This window comes from Malaclemys terrapin, chromosome 14 (genome assembly GCF_027887155.1).
Source record: "Malaclemys terrapin pileata isolate rMalTer1 chromosome 14, rMalTer1.hap1, whole genome shotgun sequence".
NCBI classification, from domain to species: Eukaryota; Metazoa; Chordata; order Testudines; family Emydidae; genus Malaclemys; species Malaclemys terrapin.
Genome location: NC_071518.1, coordinates 4,449,857 through 4,471,217, shown reverse-complemented (window position 1 = coordinate 4,471,217; position 21,361 = coordinate 4,449,857). Strand labels below are relative to the sequence as shown.

Sequence of the window (21,361 nt, the reverse complement as noted above, 5' to 3'; positions counted from 1 at the left end):
AAAATCGGGACTGTTCCTATAAAATCAGGACATCTGGTCACCCTATCTCGATGGTTCCCTAAGGGATGAGAGTATGAAATCATTGATGCTGGACATCTCATTGTTTCTCTCTATCTCTGTATCAGTTTCAGTGGCTGGGTCATTGTTCATCTGCTTAATTGTTAATAAGAGGATGTTTGATAACCTGGGACCACACGCCATACACTCACAGTTCCTCATGGGCTCCTAGAGTCTCTAAACCTAGTAGAATTGCTAACGGTGATTCTCACTCTACTGATCCCGATATTGTAGGCATTCAGGAGGCTGAACCCTTAATACAAGTCACTGTGGTTTAAGATGCCCATTTGTAGTACCACCCAAACATATCAAATTAATCAGGCTACACCTCCCTCACACAGGTTCTGGGAAGTTTAATTAGTTAACCCTGTAAAAGTACTTTGAGATCCTGACATGAGAGGTACAAAGTATTATTATGTACACACCTGTCTACAAGACGTTGATATCTTACTTTAATTTGATTAACTACTCATTGGTAAAGTAGTAGAGCTGTGCAGAGGGCAGAAGTTTCATTTCACTAAGGATTTCAGGATTTGGAAATCTGGCTTCATTCCACCCCAAAAAAACCTTCATTTTTGGATAATCAAAACATTTCATTTCAATTTTTTGAAATTTAGAATTATAAACACAAAATCAAGTTTTGGAAATGTCATTTCAGAACAAAAAACTGATCGGTTTCCTTCCAATTATGTTGGAAACTGATTCAACGTTGTCAAAACTTTTTCCTGGTTTTCTTCTGAAAAGAAATTCCAGTGAAATCCACCGGATTTCGCACAGTGTTTAGATTTTGATGGAACCAGATATTCTGCTGGAATCTGGGTCTGTCAATGTTATTTTCCTCCACCCAGCTCTATGATGCAGCCTTCAGCTTTGGTACTGGATAATTAGACAGGTTTTCTGTAATAAAAGTCAAATGCACCATAGTCTAATGCTGTCATTTTACAGTTAGCCATATCCATGACTGCTTCGACTCTTCATGACATAGGGCCCAATCAAAAGTCTCCCATTGGCTTCCTTACTGGCCTAGTCATCCAAAATGGGGTTTTGAGAGTGATCCAGAACTGGTGGATTTGGCACAAATGCCTCAAATCACATCTCCTGGTGCTTATAGCCTGTATCCCTTTCAATGGAGGAATCTCGTTGCCATCCAACCTAGAGATCACCCAGAAGGGTATTAACTGATTCCAGGGAAATAAAATGCACTGAAAGCCAAAAGCCAGATGCTGACTTGTGTCTCTCTCAGGGAGTGTGATTGATTTCATGTTTCTTCTCTCCTAAAAGGTGAGATTCCTGCCCGGAAATCCACCTTCTTATGGAATGATTTTTATAATTTATTTATAGGATTTTGAATAGATCTTGAACAAGGAATAAATATAAACCATAGAAAAAGATATGCCATGAATCCAGCAAACAATGCCCACGGGTCAAAAATAACCAAGAGAAGAGGAAGCAACCCACATGAGAAGCAAATATTTTTTCGTTATTCTTTACATGCTTTTAAAAAAGACCACAGTTTAGTCAAGCAGAAACAAAGCATAACATTAGCTTACTCTGTATTACCCTCTTCCAATAATGCATAGGAAATTTGTATCAAACATTGATACTACCAGAAACATTCAAGCAAAACCATTTTATTTCCAAATAAGTCTCAAGAAAGAGAAATCAAGCCACTCATTAAGAAGACCACTGTCCTGACACCAATCAAAATCCAACACAGTTCTTAGGGTGTTGAAGCTCTGGGAGTGACTGCTATAAAAACTGGTAAAAAAGGAAAATTATTCTGTGTGGTAGTTTGTAAAGTTTCTAGTGCACAGTACAGCAGCAAGATCACTGGTGTGGGATTCCTCTTCCCTGTCTGATGAAGTAGCCACTATCGACACTGCAGAACGTTTTGCCTTATCCCACTCAATTTTTTTTCTCCCCAATTTGAATCGGAATATTCTTGAAAAAGAGATGAAAACAATAGCTCCCCATCTTTATGAGTTCTTTCTTTATTAGTGCTTCTTTGTTCAGAATCATTAGTGTTATGACTGAGTAGACGTCGCCATCCCTAGAAAAAAAATGTATTCTCAACCTTCCAAAAGTTACCCACCTTATCAGCTTCACTTTACAAAGAGTGACATGGCTTTGGGAAGTCGTTACTAAAGATAGTGACCATGGGGGCGTATCCTATACCTCAGTCAAAGGCTTGAATATGGAGGGTGCTGAGAACTGCTAGCTCCCGTTGATGTTAACAGGATCTGAAAATGCTCCGAACCTTGCAGGATCCGATGCTAAAATGAACATCCCCTGAAGTCCGACAGTCTCCTCCACATTAGTATTAGTTCTAGGTCCGTTAGTAAAAACCCACTAGCCTCTGTCAACCTCAATACCCGTCTGAGGGCTCCATCCCAAGGCCTGGCTCAACATTTTATTAGCAAATGCACAGCTGTCATTGCCTTCCGTTCTGGCAGGTCAGTTCAGAACCTTTGCGTTTTCACTTTTAATGCTGCTTTCCAAGGATTCACATTTAAAATGCAGAGGCACGTTATCTTTCATCACCATATTCAACACAGTTTGCAGGGCATTAACCTTGAGTGTAAGTGTTTGGAATTGACCTGCTGGTTTTCAATTCCAGTGTGCAGATACCCAAATTGTGGGTCCACAGAGACTAATTTGCCACCGAGATAATCCATTTGTCGCTGCAGGTTTTCAAATCAAGCCTCCAATTTTGGAGCCATAGACTGTGAATATCGTAGGACTTTCCCCATGATTATTAGTTACATCAATTTCAGAAGCTTCTTTGCGTTGAGGGGCTGATGAGAACATAGCCTCAGGGGTGAGGAAGAGGCCATCTCTGGAGTCTCCTGGATCAGCTAATTGGAAATTAAAGTCAAGGAAGGAATTCCCTGGATTCTCAGCCTGGGCAGCTTTTAAGCTTATGCCATTTAGGAGACATATTTAAATATAAAGGAGAAGGGAACATCACATAACCATGAATAAACTCAAGACATAAGTCCTCTCTCTGTTCGTGTTATGTGCTGCTCCAAACTACACATCTTAAGAGAAGAAAACACCAAGGAACCATCACTGCCAATAACAGACCAGTGTCAGCCAGACCCACCTGCTAGCCTGCCTTCTTTGAAAGAAGATTGAACTGCCAACAGCCACAAGAAAACCAACTCCTGCCTGAGTGTGGGCAGTTCCCAAACCAGAGAGCTCACCGTGAGTGCACTGACTCACTGAGTGTTCTGGGCAGCTGGAGCCTGGATCAGACTTGCATCGAAGGTCCTATATAAATACTAAGGGCAGGATTTACCAATGTGTTCTGGCTGCTTTGTGCTGCTACAGTGACGCAAGCCAGCCATAAACACAGCTTACCCAGCCAGGTAAGCCAAGTTTACAGCTGCTCGGTGTGACAGAGTGGTGCAAAAGTTGGAGCTCATCAGTGAATTTGTCCCAATGTGAGGTATTTATTTGTATGACAGTAGTGTGTAAAGGGCCCCATTATACTGGAACCCCCCCCCAAACACAGTAAGAGACAAACACTGCCCCAAAGAGCTTGCGATCGAAATAGGCAAGATAAAGGGTGGGAGGAGGACAAAGGCACAGAACGGGGAGGTGACTTGCCCGGGGTCATGCAGCAGGTCACTGGCTGAGCTGGGATTAGAACTCTCCTGATTCCCAGTCCCATCCTAGACTGTGCTGCATCTCTCCGAGCTGTATCAGCACCTGGCTAGAATCCTGCCATTCACCCCAACTGGCTCTCACCCTGCTCAGGAGAAGAGAGGCAGGTTTCTAATGCTAGTGCTGGCATCGGGGTTGCATCTCTTAGTTTTGTCAGCCTCGGAAAATACACGCTGCACGGGCTGATCAAATACCTTTTTATTTTGTTCTTCAATTCCCCTGGGCTCACAACAACATTAAAAACTGTCCACCTTTGGAAGAGGCATTGATTAAAAATACTTAACAATACACCTATGAAGTTAATTTCCATTTGCTACAATTATTCTTATTTTAATTTAAAGCAGTAGCTCCTTCATATCAAATTTCTGTCTCTTATAAAGAAACAAGTGCAGAGCAGAGAATTAAACAAATCTCACTGTCAATTCACTTACAGCATCCAGAATTCTGCATGCAGATGTGCGCAGAACCTGTAGATCTTTGGAAAAGGGATTGATTTAAAATAAGAGTGCTATGTATATTCACTCGTCATAACTGCACATGCAAGTGATTAATTAGATCAATTAGACATCTAAACGGCTATTTTTATGCAGAACTACTGCAAATAAATATGCACATACAGACATCTTGCACACACACTTTTGAAAAAACTGGCTCTAAATGTTGCACTTCTCAGCATTTATCACTTCAGCATGATTGTTTCCAAATCACATCATAGACATGTTATAAATTCAATGTCTTAGAAATATGATAATGAACACTTACGGCTGTTTGTAAAATCCTAATCAATTCAATACTCTTGATATCTGTTTAAATCAGAACAAGTCATCCTGGTATCTCAAGGCTGCTACATATCTCTTACTGTGCCCCCATTAAGGGGCCCTGGCTGGGTGCACGGCCATTTTGCTTTACAAGCTTGTGCATCAGTTTCATTTATTTTTGCACATTCTCTAACTTGGTTTCTCTCCCCATCCCTCTTTTTTTCTAGACAATAATACAACACTATGATGCTCAGAGAACCAGAAAGAAAGGAGGGAAAATGTCAATATGATGTGCTCCTCTGCAATGTTTCAGTTGATGCAACCCACCTGGAGTTGGCAAAGTCTAAAGTTAGTAAAGGAACAGTCAGATATACTAAGGATGTTGGCTTGCGGTGTCTGACTGTTCCTTTGTTTTTGATCACAGAAATCAGGAGCATGGGAGTGTTATCTCAAGCAACTGAGTTGTCAGAGTGATGAGAATCAGGGCTCCATGTAACTGATCAAATACTGAGGGCATTACGAAGTTGATGGGCCTGTATCAGCAAGATATATAGAGAGGGGAAAAGCAGGATCTTTGACACTATAAGCTGGGAAAGAAAGAAAAAGGGGGAGGAAGGTAAGGAATACATGGGATAAGAGGCACCCAGATCCTACTGTGACGAGCATGGTATAAATGCTTAGAATAAGCGATAACTTAGTGTGTTTGGGCTGGACCTCAAAGAACAAGCATCGACCCCTGTTTACATGGTTCCTTTCGTCCATGGATCTCATAGCGTTACATTCATAACAATTACATTTTAGGTTGACAGTGATTTTCAGAGCGTCATAATGAAGGAATCCAACATCTGCTGATCTCCATGCCTGTTGACAGTGCAGAGTATTAAACGAATATGGATAGTAGAGCTCTGGGCATTTCTGGGTGACAGATCCCAGTGGCAGTCAAGCTTAGAGAGGAGAGAGATCTGAAATGGGGGTGCCGGCTGTGTAATGATTCCTATGGCTACAGTCAGGATTCAATCCATCATCTCCTGTCATCCAGCGTATCACTCAAAATGGGCTGTCTGCACCAGCCATACTCTGATGACATACATAAAATATGTTAGGACTCAATCAGAGAGGCCTTGAGATCTTTGATGGATAACAAGGAACACTCTAACCCACAAGGTAAATAAGATGAAGAACAGCAGAAAAATCACCCCGACAGATGAGCAGATCTGTGAGATACTAAGAGGGCTCTGCTGGAGGGTGAGGCTCTGGTACTTGTTATAATTCCTGACACAAAGGGCGCTAAGGCCAACTCCAGTGTCAATCTTGACAATCCTATATTTGTGGGCCTGTCCAGCCTCTGTGAAGGGGTTTAGAGGAGGCAAGTACTTTGGGGAACAGAAGGATTGGATTATTTAGGCTTGGAAGCAGGAGAAGAGCTTGTGTGGACAAAAGGTGTAGAGCCAGGGTCGCAAAGGGTGGTATAATGGTTAGCACCGAGGCTGGTGGTCTCCATTTATCTGGAGTTGTGGGCTTTGGTGGGGGGAGGAGTGGAAGAGTTGTTGCCTTCCTGAAGCAACTCACCTCTGCATCAAGACAAATGGGAATAGCATCAAGTGCTCTGGAGAGACAGAAGTGGCCCAGACAGGCTGTACAGGACTACTGCTAGCGTGTCCCCAGCAATCCCCAAATGGCGTGTTAGCTTCTCTTTGTGCACCAGAAAGCCACTAGCACTAGCGAGGTGCATGAGTACCAGATACAGAGCCAGGGGAAGAGCCTTCCATGTGCAATTCTGCTGGGGCTCCACATTTCCTGAGAACTACACTTACAGGAATGCTGGCCCCAGGATGCTGAGTGCAGCACTTGGACAGTCTGCACCGGGAGAATTCCCCATAGAGCATAAACTGGGAACAGTGCCAAGACTAAAGATCCTGATGCAAATGGGCCTTTCTGAGCCTGCAGCTGGCTGTGCCCATAGGACTGAAAAGTGACTTCCTTTGGCAAGCTGGAAGTGTGACCAAATCCAGATCTGAAGTGAGTGGATCCTGGACTAAGCCACTGAGGGCCATCCCTGGGTCCCAAAGAAACTCCCTGTAATACTGTAGGGAAACGTAGCACTTACATCCCACTTTTCATCTTCAAAGTGCATTACAAACATTACCTAGCTCATGCTCACAACAGCTCGGTTGGCAGATTCATGCTTGAGAAATACAAGGCATTCTCCCGCTTGGAACCTGCTGGGTAATATTAGGCTATTGAAGGGAATGTTTGCATCAGGGAGACACAGAGCCCGTGGGTGGTGTTTGTCGTGCGATAGCAGCTAAGTAGCCCAACCAAGGATCACAGACCATTGTGCTAGGACCTGTGCTGTGTACACACACTAAAAAAGATAAAAGGGAAAAAAAGGCCATGCCTCAAAGAGCTTACACGAGAAGTACAATTTTAAAACAGTTACTGAAAATGACTGCAGCTAGCTACAAACTTTATTCCTACGTGACTAGAAAGTAAAACAAAGCAAAACTGGCATATTCTATCTGGAGGATATGAAAGTTCTGGGCAACCTTCTTCTTGGACCTTCCCTTGAGGCCACTTTAATGAAGAGTTATCCAAGAGAACAGCCTGAGTGGGAAAGGAGCAAGTTGACTGGACAGCCATGTCATTTCTGAGGAAATGTGAGAGTTGCGATTGGCTGAAAATCTTCTCTAGTCATATCATTTAAAAATTATATTCATTACTGAAAATTTACCATGCATTGCAGCAACATCTCATTTGACCCATTAAGAGAGACACTGAATTAAACGAAAACTAATTGCTAAATCCCTGAGAAGTAATGCTGTAACCATTGGTCCCTTCTGAAGAGTCGGTGATGATATCTTACATCACTCCCTTCCATGACGTAAACACAAGTGTCCATGTGCATTGTGAACCATGATCTCAGCTGCTTACGGCTTTCAAGCAGACCCTGCATGCTGGAATATTAGTGCGGCCAAAAGCATTTCTTTGGATTGGACTTGGGAGGTTCCAAACACTTTCCTAGCTTCTCACAGCCTGGAGGAGCCCAATTCTGTTAAAAAAAGAAAGAAAGAGAGAGAGAGAGAGAGAGAAACATATAAAATCAGCCTTGTGGAATTAAACTGTCAAGGTCTGGAAGAAGAGCTAGACAATGAGCCCTGAGCCACAACAGACCCATTTACATTTTTAGTACACGAGACCACTTTTATATTCTCATTGAAAAAGGAACCTTCACTTGTGGCTGAAGCTAGCAGGGTCCATCTAGCTACACCCTTGAAACTTCATCCCTACAGTCCTCAGGAAAGCCCACAAATCCTTTTCCCGCAGATGGTTATGAAACTGCCTTCCACATTCCTTCAATAACAGACACCTGCATTAGCCTCCTGTCTGAGATCTGCAGTGTGCAGGGAGTTGTGGTGACCCCTCTCTCCAATAACGTGATGAGGGAGCAAATCTACATGTTTAGTGAAACCCCTCAAATTCCCCCTGATCCAGAAAGAGGCTGTAATTATTAGCAGTAAGGTATTTTGTAAAATTTCTTAAGGAACCAAGTACAAGGCAGCAGCCTCTGAAGACTGAGGGTGAGAGAGAGAAGAATATTTGCGTTTTAATGAGCGTTTGGGGGGATTAGCCTATGAATTGATGGATTAGGAGGCGCTTAGATAACGACCACGCCAAAGCATGTGAACCAAGGCTATTTGCCTCCCTTCTTTTCTTGCTTCTTGAATGATCTTGTCCCAGTGTGCAGGCGGCAGAGGATAAATGTGATCAGTGAGGAAACCCAGCTTCCAAAAGGCTAGTAGGAAATGGGTGGGTGGGGGTGAGTTATTTAAATGATGAAAAAAAAAACCCAAAATTAAATGTGGGATTGCAGTAAAATGAATGAAAAGTCACAATTCCTGTTCTGTCTCCAGAAATCCTCTGCTCTCTCAGTCTCCCTCCTATGAAACAGAAGCCTGGTAAATGATGATCTTTCTTTCCTCTCTCTCAGTGCCCATACATCCACGGGAAATTCTTCTGGTCAGTTATTAAGGCTCAAGTCTGCTCTGACCTACTGTCTTTATTTTTATATATATAAAATCTAGTCATTTGCATTTGTTTAGTATCAGATTCCTTCAGGGAAAAGATTAATGCTATAAAAAATGCTGGAGCCGGTTTACATTCCACATAACTAACAACAGATGGCAGTGACGCACCAGCAATCTCTGCAGGCGGCGAAGGGGAAGGCAGAGGGATTTCATAGGAGCGTGTCTCCTGAAATGAAGGGCTCCAGACAATTTAAGAACAATTAATTCTGCTTTCTAAATATGTTTCTCACTTTCAAAATACATACGAACAAGAAAAACCCACTGGAAATTTCACAGGCTAAACATTCTGCTGAAGCAATATAGATCCAAACAAACAAAGGGAATTTTCATCCTTTTGAAAAACTGGATTACATCTGCTTGAGACTCAAGATTTAAGTCCATTCAGCTTTCATAGATCCATTCTTGAAACACCACGTCCTGAGACCCCTTCATGTGCCAAGTCCCACATCCAGCAAAACTGGTGTGGGTCCAGGCAGAGGGGCAGTTTCTTCAAACCAGCACATTGAGAGATCAGCTCAACAGGGGTTCCCTGCACATTAATGACAGGGAGCACTGGGGCACAAGAGAGTGGAGGATTTGCCACATCGGTGGTGCAGAGGTGCTAAAGTTGCAGCGCCTATTCCTGTCCTGAGACCGGAGTAACAGCTACAAAGTGGTTGATCTGCTTTATTCCATGGCTAAATAGGAAAGATTCCTCTTCCCAGCCCCCCAAGGGATCTTCAGGACACAAGCCAAGTAAATGGGTTTGGCACTAAGAACAGATATGGGGACCCACTACTAGGTATGTGCAGAAATTGGAGAACCTTTCAATACATTTATCAAAGCAGGCAATACAATACCATTGCTGAGTGATGACAGTTATTAAAGCAAACGTGAAACAAATGCAGCACAGAAGAACTGATTCAACTGCTTCCCCTGCACAGTATCCAAGAAATGAAAATCCTAGAAATTAGAGATGGTAAAAACTTACTAGGTGACTCTATCCATCTCCCTACTAATGCAAGATTGTTCCCTATGTTATATTCTGTAGCCATTGGAATTTGCCCTGGAAGATTATTTCACTGTCGGGAAGATTTTTCCTGCTATTCCATCTACAACATTTTCCTTTATTTCAGTTTCATCCCAGTATCCTAGACACACATCTTGGACTAGACTAAATAATTCTCCGTCTTTGGGGTTTACATGCTTCAAATCTTGCACACTGCTCCAGGCCCTTCTCAATGTCCCAAACCATCACGTTCAGAAGGAGCTCAGTAGAAATCAGGGACTTTTCGACTGAAATGCCAAAGCACAACTATCAAACACGCAGTTTCAAATACAATCTGAACAGAAAAGCAGCACTACTCTCCACTTGCTGGGTTTAAGACCATGAAGACTTTGGAAAAACAGTTGTGGGCTGAGGTTGGGGAGGTGGACCAAGACCAAAGCTACCCAAACCCATTGAGAATGACAAGAGCCCAGGTGCCAATCCCATTGCTCACAATGCAGCTGGACTGCTGAGATTTGTAGAGTATCAGAGGGGTAGCCGTGTCAGTCTGAATCTGTAAAAAGTAACAGAGGGTCCTGTGGCACCTTTAAGACTAACAGAAGTATTGGGAGCATAAGCTTTCATGGGTAAGAACCTCACTTCTTCAGATGCAAGTAATGGATTTTCATTACTTGCATCTGAAGAAGTGAGATTTGTAGAGGGGATTAGGAAGGAGGAGAAGGCACTAGAGCCGTGGATACTGTACTATCTATAAGGAAGGAAGTCACAGAGTTTATCACAGTGTGCTGGTAGACTTTCCAGGCCTAAGACCACACACTTTGTACTACGGCATTCCGCAGATAACCAATGGCTGTGTCTTCAATGCAGTAGCCAGACAGCACTTCGAAAGGACGGAATGACGTTTCTTCTCTGGCCCTCCTCAGTGCTGGGTGAGGCTTTTAAGCTTTACGAAATACATTATAAGCCAAGGATGCTCAAATTGATTTATGTTTTAATCCCTTACCATGACGGCCTTGTCACAGACGTTTAGCTGTGGCTCCCCTGGCACCATGGTCTCCTTGTGCAGCTGGACTTTGGGGGATATTTGTTCCATAACTTCCTGGTACTCATGGCTGGAAAACCTAGAACAATATGAAAGCCACAGGAGTTATTAGTTAGACACTACCCTGGTGTCTGGTTCGATGTACGGTGTGTTTAGGGGACAGGAGTTTGTACGGTGCATGGCACTTAGGGCCATTGGGAAACTGATGCCCGGTACGGCTGCTCCGGGACAGTGCCTAGAGCACGATACAGGCACCTGGTAATACATCTAAATAAGTAAATGAGGAAGTTGGATAGGATTTCCAGAAACACTAGCGGGTGCTGGGTGTCGAACTTCCATTGCCTTTCAATCGGAATTGGGGGCCTCAGTGCTTGGAACACCCCACCCATTTTCCCTATAACAAGGGAAAAAACAGTACTTTGCATCTTTGTTACACCCCCAAGATTGACTAATTCAGCCTCTCAATCCCCCAGCAAGGTGGGCAAATATCACGAACCCCACTCCGCAAATGGGGAACCCGAGAAAGAGAGAACTCACAGGACAGAGCCAGGGACAGAACCCGGAGTTCCCAACACCCCCACCCCATGTTTAAACCACAAGAATGTTTTTCTTCAGCAACATTCTTGTTGCTGGCTGGCACCAACCGGTCCCATTCATACACAGGACACTAGCCAAGCTTCTCCCATTGACCTTAATGGGGAGTTGGCAGCCTAAAGCCCCCATGGAAAGAACGGTGAACCTATCTCCCTTTTATCAGCATTATTACTTCAGTCGGTATTGTTTAAGTGGCTTACACTCTATTTCACTGTGGTAATACTTCAAGTACTTCTAAAATGGAGGATTAATACCCAGTGATCTCATTTTGCCCATATTAAGAGTCACTTAAGAAACAGAGAACGGCAAATTGCTTCTGGAGATAAAAGGGAAACAATGCAACGTGGTCCTGACCCCAGGCTCTCTTTGCTAACAGCCCAAGCTGGCCACCAGCCCCACACTCCAGCTAATTTCCTTCTCTGAAAAACAATCATCTCTTGAAGCCCAGCAATGTGCCAACTGTTTCCAGTAAACCCTATAAATATCACATCTCCTCGGCAGCCTTCCAGAGAGAAGCTGATTGTGGGGATGGGTCTGAGCGATGCTGATAGCGAACAAAAGGGAATTGGGAATGACAAGCTCAAGCAAGCTAATCTGTCTCTCTCACACCTACCTAGCTGTATCCTGGATTAGAGAACAAATGCAGAGACTATCAGCAGGTCCAGCGGTATGATTTGGTTGGACCACCAGGAGAGATTATTCTTGTGACGTTCCCATTCCATCACACTCTATCTCCTTTTTTCTCCAATTGCAGCAGGTTCTACAGTTCTCTCTTACACCTGAGGCTATTCTGAAAACTGGGGCTCGACCAAACGTTTTGCAGGTCCCAAAGACCATCTCTGGCTACCACTCTTGATAGGAGCATTCAAAGCAGCAGCCACGTGGCCAGTGAGTGGAGACAGCGTTGCCCCCGAATGGCCACATTGTATCTGGAGGTTCTCTGGTCACACTGAACACACGGGACTCCCCGGATGACCGTTTGTTAAAAAAAGTTATTCAGCTGAGGCCGTTAGGCCTTAAAAGCTAATCTATGTTGACATACAGGGAAGAGATCACAAAGAAACGCCCGCACGCTGTCAGGAGACATCACAAAGGGAAGCTCACAAAGGCTGTGGATGTAGTAAGAGAGATGTACAATGACTTACACAATAAATTGGGCACCGGAGCCCATTAAAATTGGAAAGTTCTTTAAAGGGGGAATGTCACTATGCTGCAAAGTTGAAAAGAGAGAACGCTTCTCAAGCCTAAATGCGACCGTGACTGGCGGATCAGAAACCAAGATAGCTTGTGTACTTCACATGAAAATACAATTTAATAGCAATAGTGCTTTGTCCTTCTATTGCACCTTTCATCTATCGACCTCAAAGCGCTTTGAAAACCTTATTTAATCACACTTTGTATTAAGGTGCCATTTATAAAAGGGTTAATAAATGATTAAAGATGTTTTAATAAACGGTTAATGAATTGTTAGTCCAACAGATCAATAGGTTGCTCAAAACCACCACACTTTTTACTGATGTGGTTATAATGATCTACACACACATACTACTTATGTCGGTAACACATTTAACCCCTATTCAGCATTTTCTGAACAATTTATAAGTGGAACCTGAAGCTTCACATCTTCTTTGTAAAACACCTAAGGGTTAAATGCTTCACCCACCAAAAGTGCTTTTGGGGCACAGGGTTCAAAATTAGCTGGAAAACCGAGCTGTGGCCTGGCTGATAGGTACGAAGGTGTTGCTGTGATTTTGCTGCTTTTTGCTCCATACACGGCAAGGCTGTCGATGGTGAAACCCTCCTTTTTGTCATAATTACAGCCACTGGGTTTGCCCACAGCTCTACTTCTCACCAGCCAGCTGTTACACGTCTGCATGGGGCTGAATAGAACGGAGAAGGCTAGTGTCATTCACAGCATCTCCTTGCTCGGATCTGCACATGCAGGCCATTGTTTGTGTGTCCCTCACTAGTTCAGTCACCAGAGGAAACCTTGGCCCAACATCAGTTCCTATGAACCTGTTCAGGTCAGCCAAGGAAAGTGGAATGGGAACCCCCCTATCCCTTTATCTATCTATCTTGGGGTATCCGAACCATCCATCACTGTGGTACCTCAACAGTTAGATCCTTTCAGTCTTTGGCACAGACTGGACAATTTCCAGAAGCATGGTCTGTTTGAAGCAGCCTGGCTCAGACAATAGTTTCACACCTCTAAAGTGAGTACAGTCTAAAACGTAAGGCCATGTCTAGGCTGTGTTTGAAAACATAGGCCCTAAAAGGTGTTGGTGAAAACAAGTTAAGTACTGTATAGACATGTTCTTAAAAGTTACACTGAGCCTCTGCAAGTGTTTTAAAACATGCTGAATTGTGACAGCCTTACTCACCTGAAGTACTCTACTCCACAAGTCTGACTTCAATGGGACTCCTCCTGGTGTAGGCCAGAGTACTAGTCGATGTAAGGTTCTCTCAGTCTGGCCCTAAAATGTGTTAGCTAGAGCATGTTTTTAAAACACAACCCATGTTTCTCATCTAGTCCTGTCCCAAGTGTGTGGGGGTGGTACTGGGGGAATGCACTGGCCACGTGACTACTGTTCACTTTAAATTGGAGTCATGCTGTGAAATCATCATTCACTCCTTTGTGGTTGTTATTTGAGTGCCAGTGTGGCTGGCCCTGTCAAAAACGGAGGAAGACAGAGCCTCTGCCCCATGGAGTTCACAACTTATTCAGACCCACAGGCTGACCTGCTCATATCTACAATATGCCTGCTGATGATCCCACACTCATGTGCCGTGCTTTTACAGAGCAGTATTTAGGGACTGTATGTAGTGGGTTGCCACTGCCCACCGCCTCATGGCAGAAGCATGTTTGGAGAAGGAGTTTGTAATAGGAGTGCGAGTTTGATTAGTGCCCAAGGTTTAGGGGGTAAATACTTCCTGGTAACCAATCTGAAATCTACCTGTGAACTGTTAATATAGCTAGGAACCTCTCTTACGCCTACGAGTCGCCCCATTGTCTTCAGTGGAAACGCAGGATCAGGCCCCAAGTGCAGAGCCTTCAGCATTTTCTATAAAAATGATATTATCTATCCAGGTGTTTGAATGTTACTATCTGAGTGAAGGTTCAGACCACTCTGCCTCCAGGGCACACTGCATTTGTATTCTAGCTCAACAATCCTGCTGAAGGGAAGAGCTGGGAATAGCAGTGAAAGAAGAGAGAACGTGAGCAAGGGTTGAGCAGGTGTTGTTGAGAGGAGTTTGCTAAAAGAGAGCCCCCTGTGTACATGAAGTTATTCCATGCTCAGAATGAAAAAACAGAGTGGACAAAGTCCAGGGTCATTACACTAATTGACACTTTACCTCCAGGAAGTCTCTGGAGAGCCAATCAGGGCTGGATTGCAAGCACTAGGTCCCAGACACAGGTGTGGCCTGTGCTTAGTTCATTTAGAGTAATTGTGCTTTGGCAATCTGTTCTCATCTCCTCCCTCTCCAAACAAATCCACATGTAAACTGCTCTGCTGTTAACCCCTCTCCCCCATGCCCTACAATGAAATTAACATTTGGGGGAGGGGATGGACAGGTCTTTAATGTACTACTTTGATTAACAGAGGATCATTTTAATCTTAGAATCCTCACAGTCCTTCACCTTCAGGTTTGCTACTAATTTTGAATTATACGAGAAGTTATGAGACAATTTCTTTATCTTTCTCATCACACATAAACCCGTAATAAACAGTATACCCAAACAGGCAGAACATTTCTAGCTAGCTTAGTTTTTGAGCTAGATCTTGGTTTTTAAATTGTACCTTTTCCAGGTGATTTATATACAAGCAGACTCCAATACCTCTATCCTGGGAACCATAGGATTACCTTATTATTGAGAGAAATGTTACCAAATGGTCATAATATAACAAGCATCAGGGGGGTAGCCGTGTTAGTCTGTATCCACAAAAACAACAAGGAGTCTGGTGGCACCTTAAAGATTAACAGATTTATTTGGGCATAAGCTTTCATGGGTAAAAAGGCCACTGAAGAAGTGGGGTTTTTTACCCACGAAAGCTTATGCCCAAATAAATCTGTTAGGCTACCTCTACACTACAGGGGGGAGTCGATTTAAGATACGCAAATTCAGCTACGTGAATAGCGTAGCTGAATTCGACGTATCGCAGCCGACTTACCCCGCTGTGAGGACCGCGGCAAAATCGACCTCCACAGCTCCCCCGTCGACGGCGCTTACTCCCACCTCCGCTGGTGGAGTAAGAGCGTCGATTAGGGGATCGATTGTCGCGTCCCAACGGGACGCGATAAATCGATCCCCGAGAGGTCGTTTTCTACCCGCCGATTCAGGCGGGTAGTGTAGACCTAGCCTTAGTCTTTAAAGGTGCCACTGGACTCCTCGTGCGAGTATAACAAGCTTCATAGAAGTCTCACACCAAGCTATTTAATACCAGTGCTCAGATTTACAGTGTGTTTTACCAGACACATGTGAAGGTAGTGGAACAACATAAAATCTGGTTAATAAAGTGGCTTCTGTATTTTACTTCTTTCTCCATAGGAATGGTTTAACATAAATCCCTTTTTGTTTCTAATAATTAAATAATCACACCCAGACCCTGATGAGCTAATCTTATCTACTTCAGGTATTTTCTGGGTTTCCTATAGCATCCACCACTGTAGTATCTCAGACTTCATCCTCTGCTATTATTCAGTCTTCCTTTGTTGCTGTTTTCCATTGTCAAGTTTATTCTCAATGTAAAAGCTGTATTAGATGAGATGGAGACCACCGGTCTGGGCTCTGCTTCTCAGATGCAGCAAGTTGCACTAACTGGAAAGAGGCATGACGTCAAAGGGTAATGGGAAGAGGGTTAGAATAAAAAAAAACAACCCTTAGACCCATATTTTAATCATCTTTTATTCTGGTAGCTTTTGGGGGCATTTTAATACAATTGCTCTTAAATCCTTTTGGCTCTTGCTGCGCAAAATTATCACACTCCTTCTACAGTTCTCCTGCTGACAACATAGAAAGCCTACAATGCGCTAGGTCTGAGTGACTGCCTCCCACCTTTTCTCTCCAAGGCACTTGCAATCAACCATGTTGTCCTTGATTTTTGTCTGAGGTTCTAGATGGCTCTCTGAATTCGGAGGCTCATCTGGGGAGCACCGCCCTTCCTGAGTATGTCAATCCGGTTCTTCTTGGTGGCTGGCTGTCTCCAGCAATCAGCAAAAGGATTGTCCATTTGGTCCAATTAATCTCAGCCTATTTTTAACTGCTCTTCTTTTTCTGGTGTTGGGTTTGTGTGTTTGTTTGACCATCGTTGTAGAGTGAATACAAAATTAGGGACTCAGAGTTAGCTCAAATTTGCTTAAGGAAATGTGTGTGTTGTAAAGAAAGGTCCTGGCTAGCAAGTAAAAGGAAGCCCTTGAAAGAAACAAGTTATAAGGCAAAAGAAATGAAGTAGAGAGGATGTCTGGTTCAAAAAAATAACTAATGAGATACGGGGAAGTTTCCAAAAAGAGGGCCTCTGACCAATAGGGGGACTGCCGATGGTTTTAAAGAAGACAAAAAAATCTGTCTTCGAAGGAGCCAGCATGGTTACCAGTGTTATCTTAAAAAGGAAGACCGATGGGAACACAGGTGCAACAAAAAAGCTATTGGTCAGCAGGTAGGGTGGGAAAGGAGAAAGAGGAGACACCTTGGGGAAAAGGGAGGTTGTATATTTTATCTGGATTAAGACTGGAAATAAGGGCGAACTCTCTCAAACTGGTGGTTAGTGAAAGTATTAATTACCTAGGACACTGTTTGTTGAAGGGGTTTAAAAAAGTTATGAATGTGATGGTTCTTTGTCATGCTGGAGCATGCCAGGAATAGACAAGTGTTCCCTAGGTCTGGTCTGTTTGTAAGCATACTAATCACATGCTTATGAAATACTTTGTTACTGTATAGGGTGTTGTAATTGCTTATTCTTTATGCTGTTGGACATGTTTAGAGCAACTGTATAAACTACCATTTGGCCTTTGGACTTAATAAAGGAATGTGTGATTAAATGAGTGTTTGATGGTCTCCCATATTATCATTAATTCCAACAATTGTGTTTCCTTGGCTCTCAGCTGTCAGTACTGGACCCGGTTAAACCACTTTTGTTTAAATGCTAACTTTAGAATTTACCGTGTCCCTGAAGCGTGTGCTGGCTACTTTGACTATTAGCGGTAAATATGCCCAATAGCCTGTGATGGGATGTTAGATGGGGTGCGATCTGAGTTACTACAGAGAATTCTTTCCTGGGTGTCTGGCTGGTGAGTCTTGCCCATGTGCTCAGGGTTTAGCTGATCCCCATATTTGCGGTCGGGAAGGAATTTTCCTCCAGGGCAGATTGGCAGAGGCCCTGGAGGGTTTTCGCCTTCCTCTACAGCGTGGGGCACGGGTCACTTGCTGGAGGATTCTCTGCACCTTGAAGTCTTTAAACCACAAGTTGAGGACTTCAATAGCTCAGACATAGGTCAGGGGTTTGTTACAGGAGTGGGTGGGTGAGATTCTGTGGCCTGCGTCGTGCAGGAGGTCAGACTAGAAGATCATAATGTTCCTGTCTGGCCTTAAAGTCTATGAAAGCTGCACACACTGATCAAATGCAGATTTTAAAGCACTATTGCTATTCAAATCTTTGCCATGGCAGTGGTGGGCAGTGGGGGAGGGAGGGAGAGAAGCCCTTGTACAAAGTATCAGTGGCAGCTCTAGAGATGGACATCTTATCTATCTACCATGTGGGTGACAGTGGACCGTATCCATTTAGACAGGGCTACTACTCCTAAATTCTAAATAGAGTGTCGTAAGAAATGCTGTTGCAATAACACTGGATAAAAGGAAACCATAGGGAGGGCTGGACTGTGGCAAGTGTAGGCATGTAGAACTGAGCTGCAGTCCCGGCTGATTCAGGGTGTTCGTCTGGAGTTAGCCCTTCCTCCCCACGGAAAGCAGAGGCAGTCCAAACATACCATCACCTTCCTTCCCACGTGGGAAAGGGAAGTAAGTGTTGTACTGATTAGGTGTTACCAAGCATGGAAACACCAGATGAGCCCTAAATCTTTCAGAAGATGGGAAGGGTAGTCCCCTCCCCCACACCACCTACATCAAGTTTCTGTCTTCAGAAGAGCTCAACAAGCACATGTTAAACAGGGAACGCCGCGATCCTAGAAAGAAGGGGGGAGTGTGGTTTAGCAGTTTTATCCAAGGCCTGGAAAACAAGCGGTTCCTCGGCTGCAGAGTCCCCAGGATCACTGCATGACCTCAGACAAGTCACAGCCTCTTGCACCTCAGTCAAAACAGCTGTGAAATAGGGTAGAGCTAGACCAGATGTTGCCTTGGAGCTGAGCGTTCCTGTATTGTCTTTTTTCCGTCTGAGCCCTTATTGGTGCTGTTTAGCTAAGTGCATTGGTTAAGTGGGAGGATAGGTGGTGCTGCTGCTTTTACAGTTATTATTCCCTGATAACCAGAAACTTCTATGCTCAAACTCCGTTCACTTTTTTTTTTTTTTTTTAAACATCATCTTAATTACTTGGTGGTGCTAAGTTTTGTTTTTGCTCCCAGGACCTATCACTGGGGGTAGCAGGTCATTGCTGGGGGTTCTCCTGTGTCATCTGCCAGTGGGACTTTTCTTCCTCTGCCCTATGTTTGGCTAATTTCATTTCCACACCTCCTGTTGACTGTATTTCCCTTCCTCAGTCACCTGAGCATGGATGATTTTACTCCAGAATGCACAGTCTGTGGTTAACAAATCTGATATGGTCCATCATCAGGAGTATTGACCTCCTGGCAGTGACAGAGATCCACTTGTCTCTGAGAATCTTATCACCCTGTAGCGTTAGAGATTAGGGTGGCACTATTCGCCACACTCTTCTACAATGGCTGGTTGGGCTGGAGGAGTTGCACTATTGGTGTTTCTAGTTGTAGAGCCTTATAATAAGTTAATGCCTGCTCTGTAACCTTGTCCATATGGCAGTTTCCCATTGCTGATTTTAAAAAGGCAGAAGTAGTTTATTTCCTACCTATTATTATTAGCAGTAGTAGCACTATTAACATGCTACCTAGGAGCTACCCCTAGTCATGGACCAGGACCCCGCTGTGCGAGGTGCTGTACAACCTATAATCTGTGAGAGGTTTGCTGACTTTTCAGCCTTTTACTGTCCACTGCTTCATTATGGGCCACTTAAACAAAAATGATGGTGATTACTCACTTGATATTTCTGTATTTGTTTCAATGCTGATTTGTGAATCTTGATTTGAGGCAGTGGTTTCTTGTAGCCCCTCACATGTCTAGACATTGTCTGGACCTTTTTATTAGCTGACTTTGCCCTTTTCAGATAATTTTTCACTTGAACTTCATTCATGAGTTTGTTTCTTTTAATATTCCTTTTTGTGTAGCGTAATTCTCGGCTAAGAGGGTTACTCATTGAAACACGTGCAGGTGTTTATATAAGCCTTACTAAAGGAGAGGTTGATTTAATGGCTCACTGCAACACAGAGGTACCACGTGTGGATTACAGCGGGCAAAAGCCCACAGATGTACTTCGACAAGCTATCCTCCACAATCATATTTCTCTTCAGACCCCCCCAGGCAGTGGGATGACTTGTTTGTTGCAAGAGGTGTTGCTGGAAGAACTCCAGGCATGTGCCGGATATGAGTGCTTCCTAGCAAATCTTTCATTGTCTAACACCTGCTTGGTTGATACCAGGCAGCAGGTTCCTGTTGTCTTGACTGAGGCGTCTAACCATACTTCTCAGCAACTTTTTCATAGTTTTAATGCTTTCCTCGGCACTCCTCCTTGGGCTGCAGGTAATTTCCCAGTGCTCTCCCTCAATGCAGACGCTGCTGTTTCCCTCTGGTTAGATGGCGAGCATCCAGAATAACTTTCCCTCTGATTATCCCCTGAGTGAAATTATACACCAGTTTAGCTGTTTTGCTCGTTCTGACGTTTCTGCCCTGACCTGTGAAGTCAGGATCTGACAGAAGAGCAGCTAATCTTTCTCCTATCAGTTCCGCCAGGAGCTTCTTCCTCTCTTTTCTGGCCCTGTAACTAGCATTGTTAATTCTTTGATGGTTTCTAGGATTTTTCATCATGCTCTTGTAAACCCTGTTTTAAACACATTACTGTTGGATTCTGAAATCATTAGTAAATATCAGTCAATTTTGTGGATTCCATTTGTTTCCTCCATTCTAGTCAACTGTATTGACTGAAATCAGAGGTCACTGCTTCTCCAGGCCCAGAGTTTAGGGGACTCCTAGTTTGAATGAGGATCAATCACGCAGATCAGATGGCAGTACTGACTGCCATTAATGACAAGCAATGGCTTTAGCTTTCTGTGCTGGCTTGTTAAGATGTTGCACCTCTGGAGATTTATCCTGACAATTCCTTCTGCACCTTCAGAGTTTGACTCCAAACACCTTCTTTATTGCAGTTTGTATTGGGTTTATTGTATTTTATGCTGTGCTAAGTTTAGTTTTATTTGCTGTTTGCTTGTGTTCTTAGTGAGTATTGTAAAGCATCTTAATATAGGCATGTGTGAATAAAGTATTTTCCCCCACAATTGGTTCTGAAGGTGCTAGCAACAGATTATTTTAATCTCTCTAAAATGTTACTTGGATACATCATATTCTTGGAAAGAACCTTTCCCTGTATGGTACTTGTGGGATGTGCAATACTCAGAGAATCAAAGAATTTAATAAAGAAAAAGACTTATTAAATCACCTAGTCCAGTCTCTGATATATTCTGTAACAAAGGCCTTCTACAGTTCCAGTAGTTTTAAATTAATCTGAAGGACTAGGCATTGTGTCCTGCAAGGAGAATGAATATTGCTTGGACTTAGAGAAATGCTTCTCCCCCACATTGTCGGTGTTAATGTATGATCTTATGCTTTAAAAAATAAACACCCAGAGCTACAAAAAACAACATAAGACATAAATTAGTATCTGTCCCTCAGCCTTCTTAGACATGATCATTAACATCTCAGATGACAAAGACACAAAACTGGTTCAATCCTTGCCACACAAGAGCTAAGGAGATGCAGGTAATCAAGGTTCTTACTGGGACCAGTACGGAGTTAAATTACCCTTTTGTCAACAGAATGCTGGGTTCCCCTCTGAGGAGCATTAATGTAGGGACTCCCAATGGGCAAGCTGCCAA

At 43.5% G+C, this 21,361-nt stretch overlaps 1 protein-coding gene across 1 annotated transcript in view; it reads right to left on the bottom strand.

Moving 5' to 3' along the window:
• Positions 1-3,903: 3,903 nt before the first annotated feature.
• GALNS (galactosamine (N-acetyl)-6-sulfatase) overlaps positions 3,904-21,361 on the bottom strand; it is a 70,673-nt gene continuing 53,215 nt past the window's right edge. Inside the window, exons 13-14 of the mRNA XM_054048646.1 lie at positions 10,558-10,675; positions 3,904-7,530 (exon numbers count right to left, since the gene is read on the bottom strand). Of these exons, the coding sequence (XP_053904621.1) occupies positions 7,444-7,530; positions 10,558-10,675 (205 nt within the window). The 3' untranslated portion in view covers positions 3,904-7,443. The remainder of the gene's footprint in view (positions 7,531-10,557; positions 10,676-21,361) is intronic.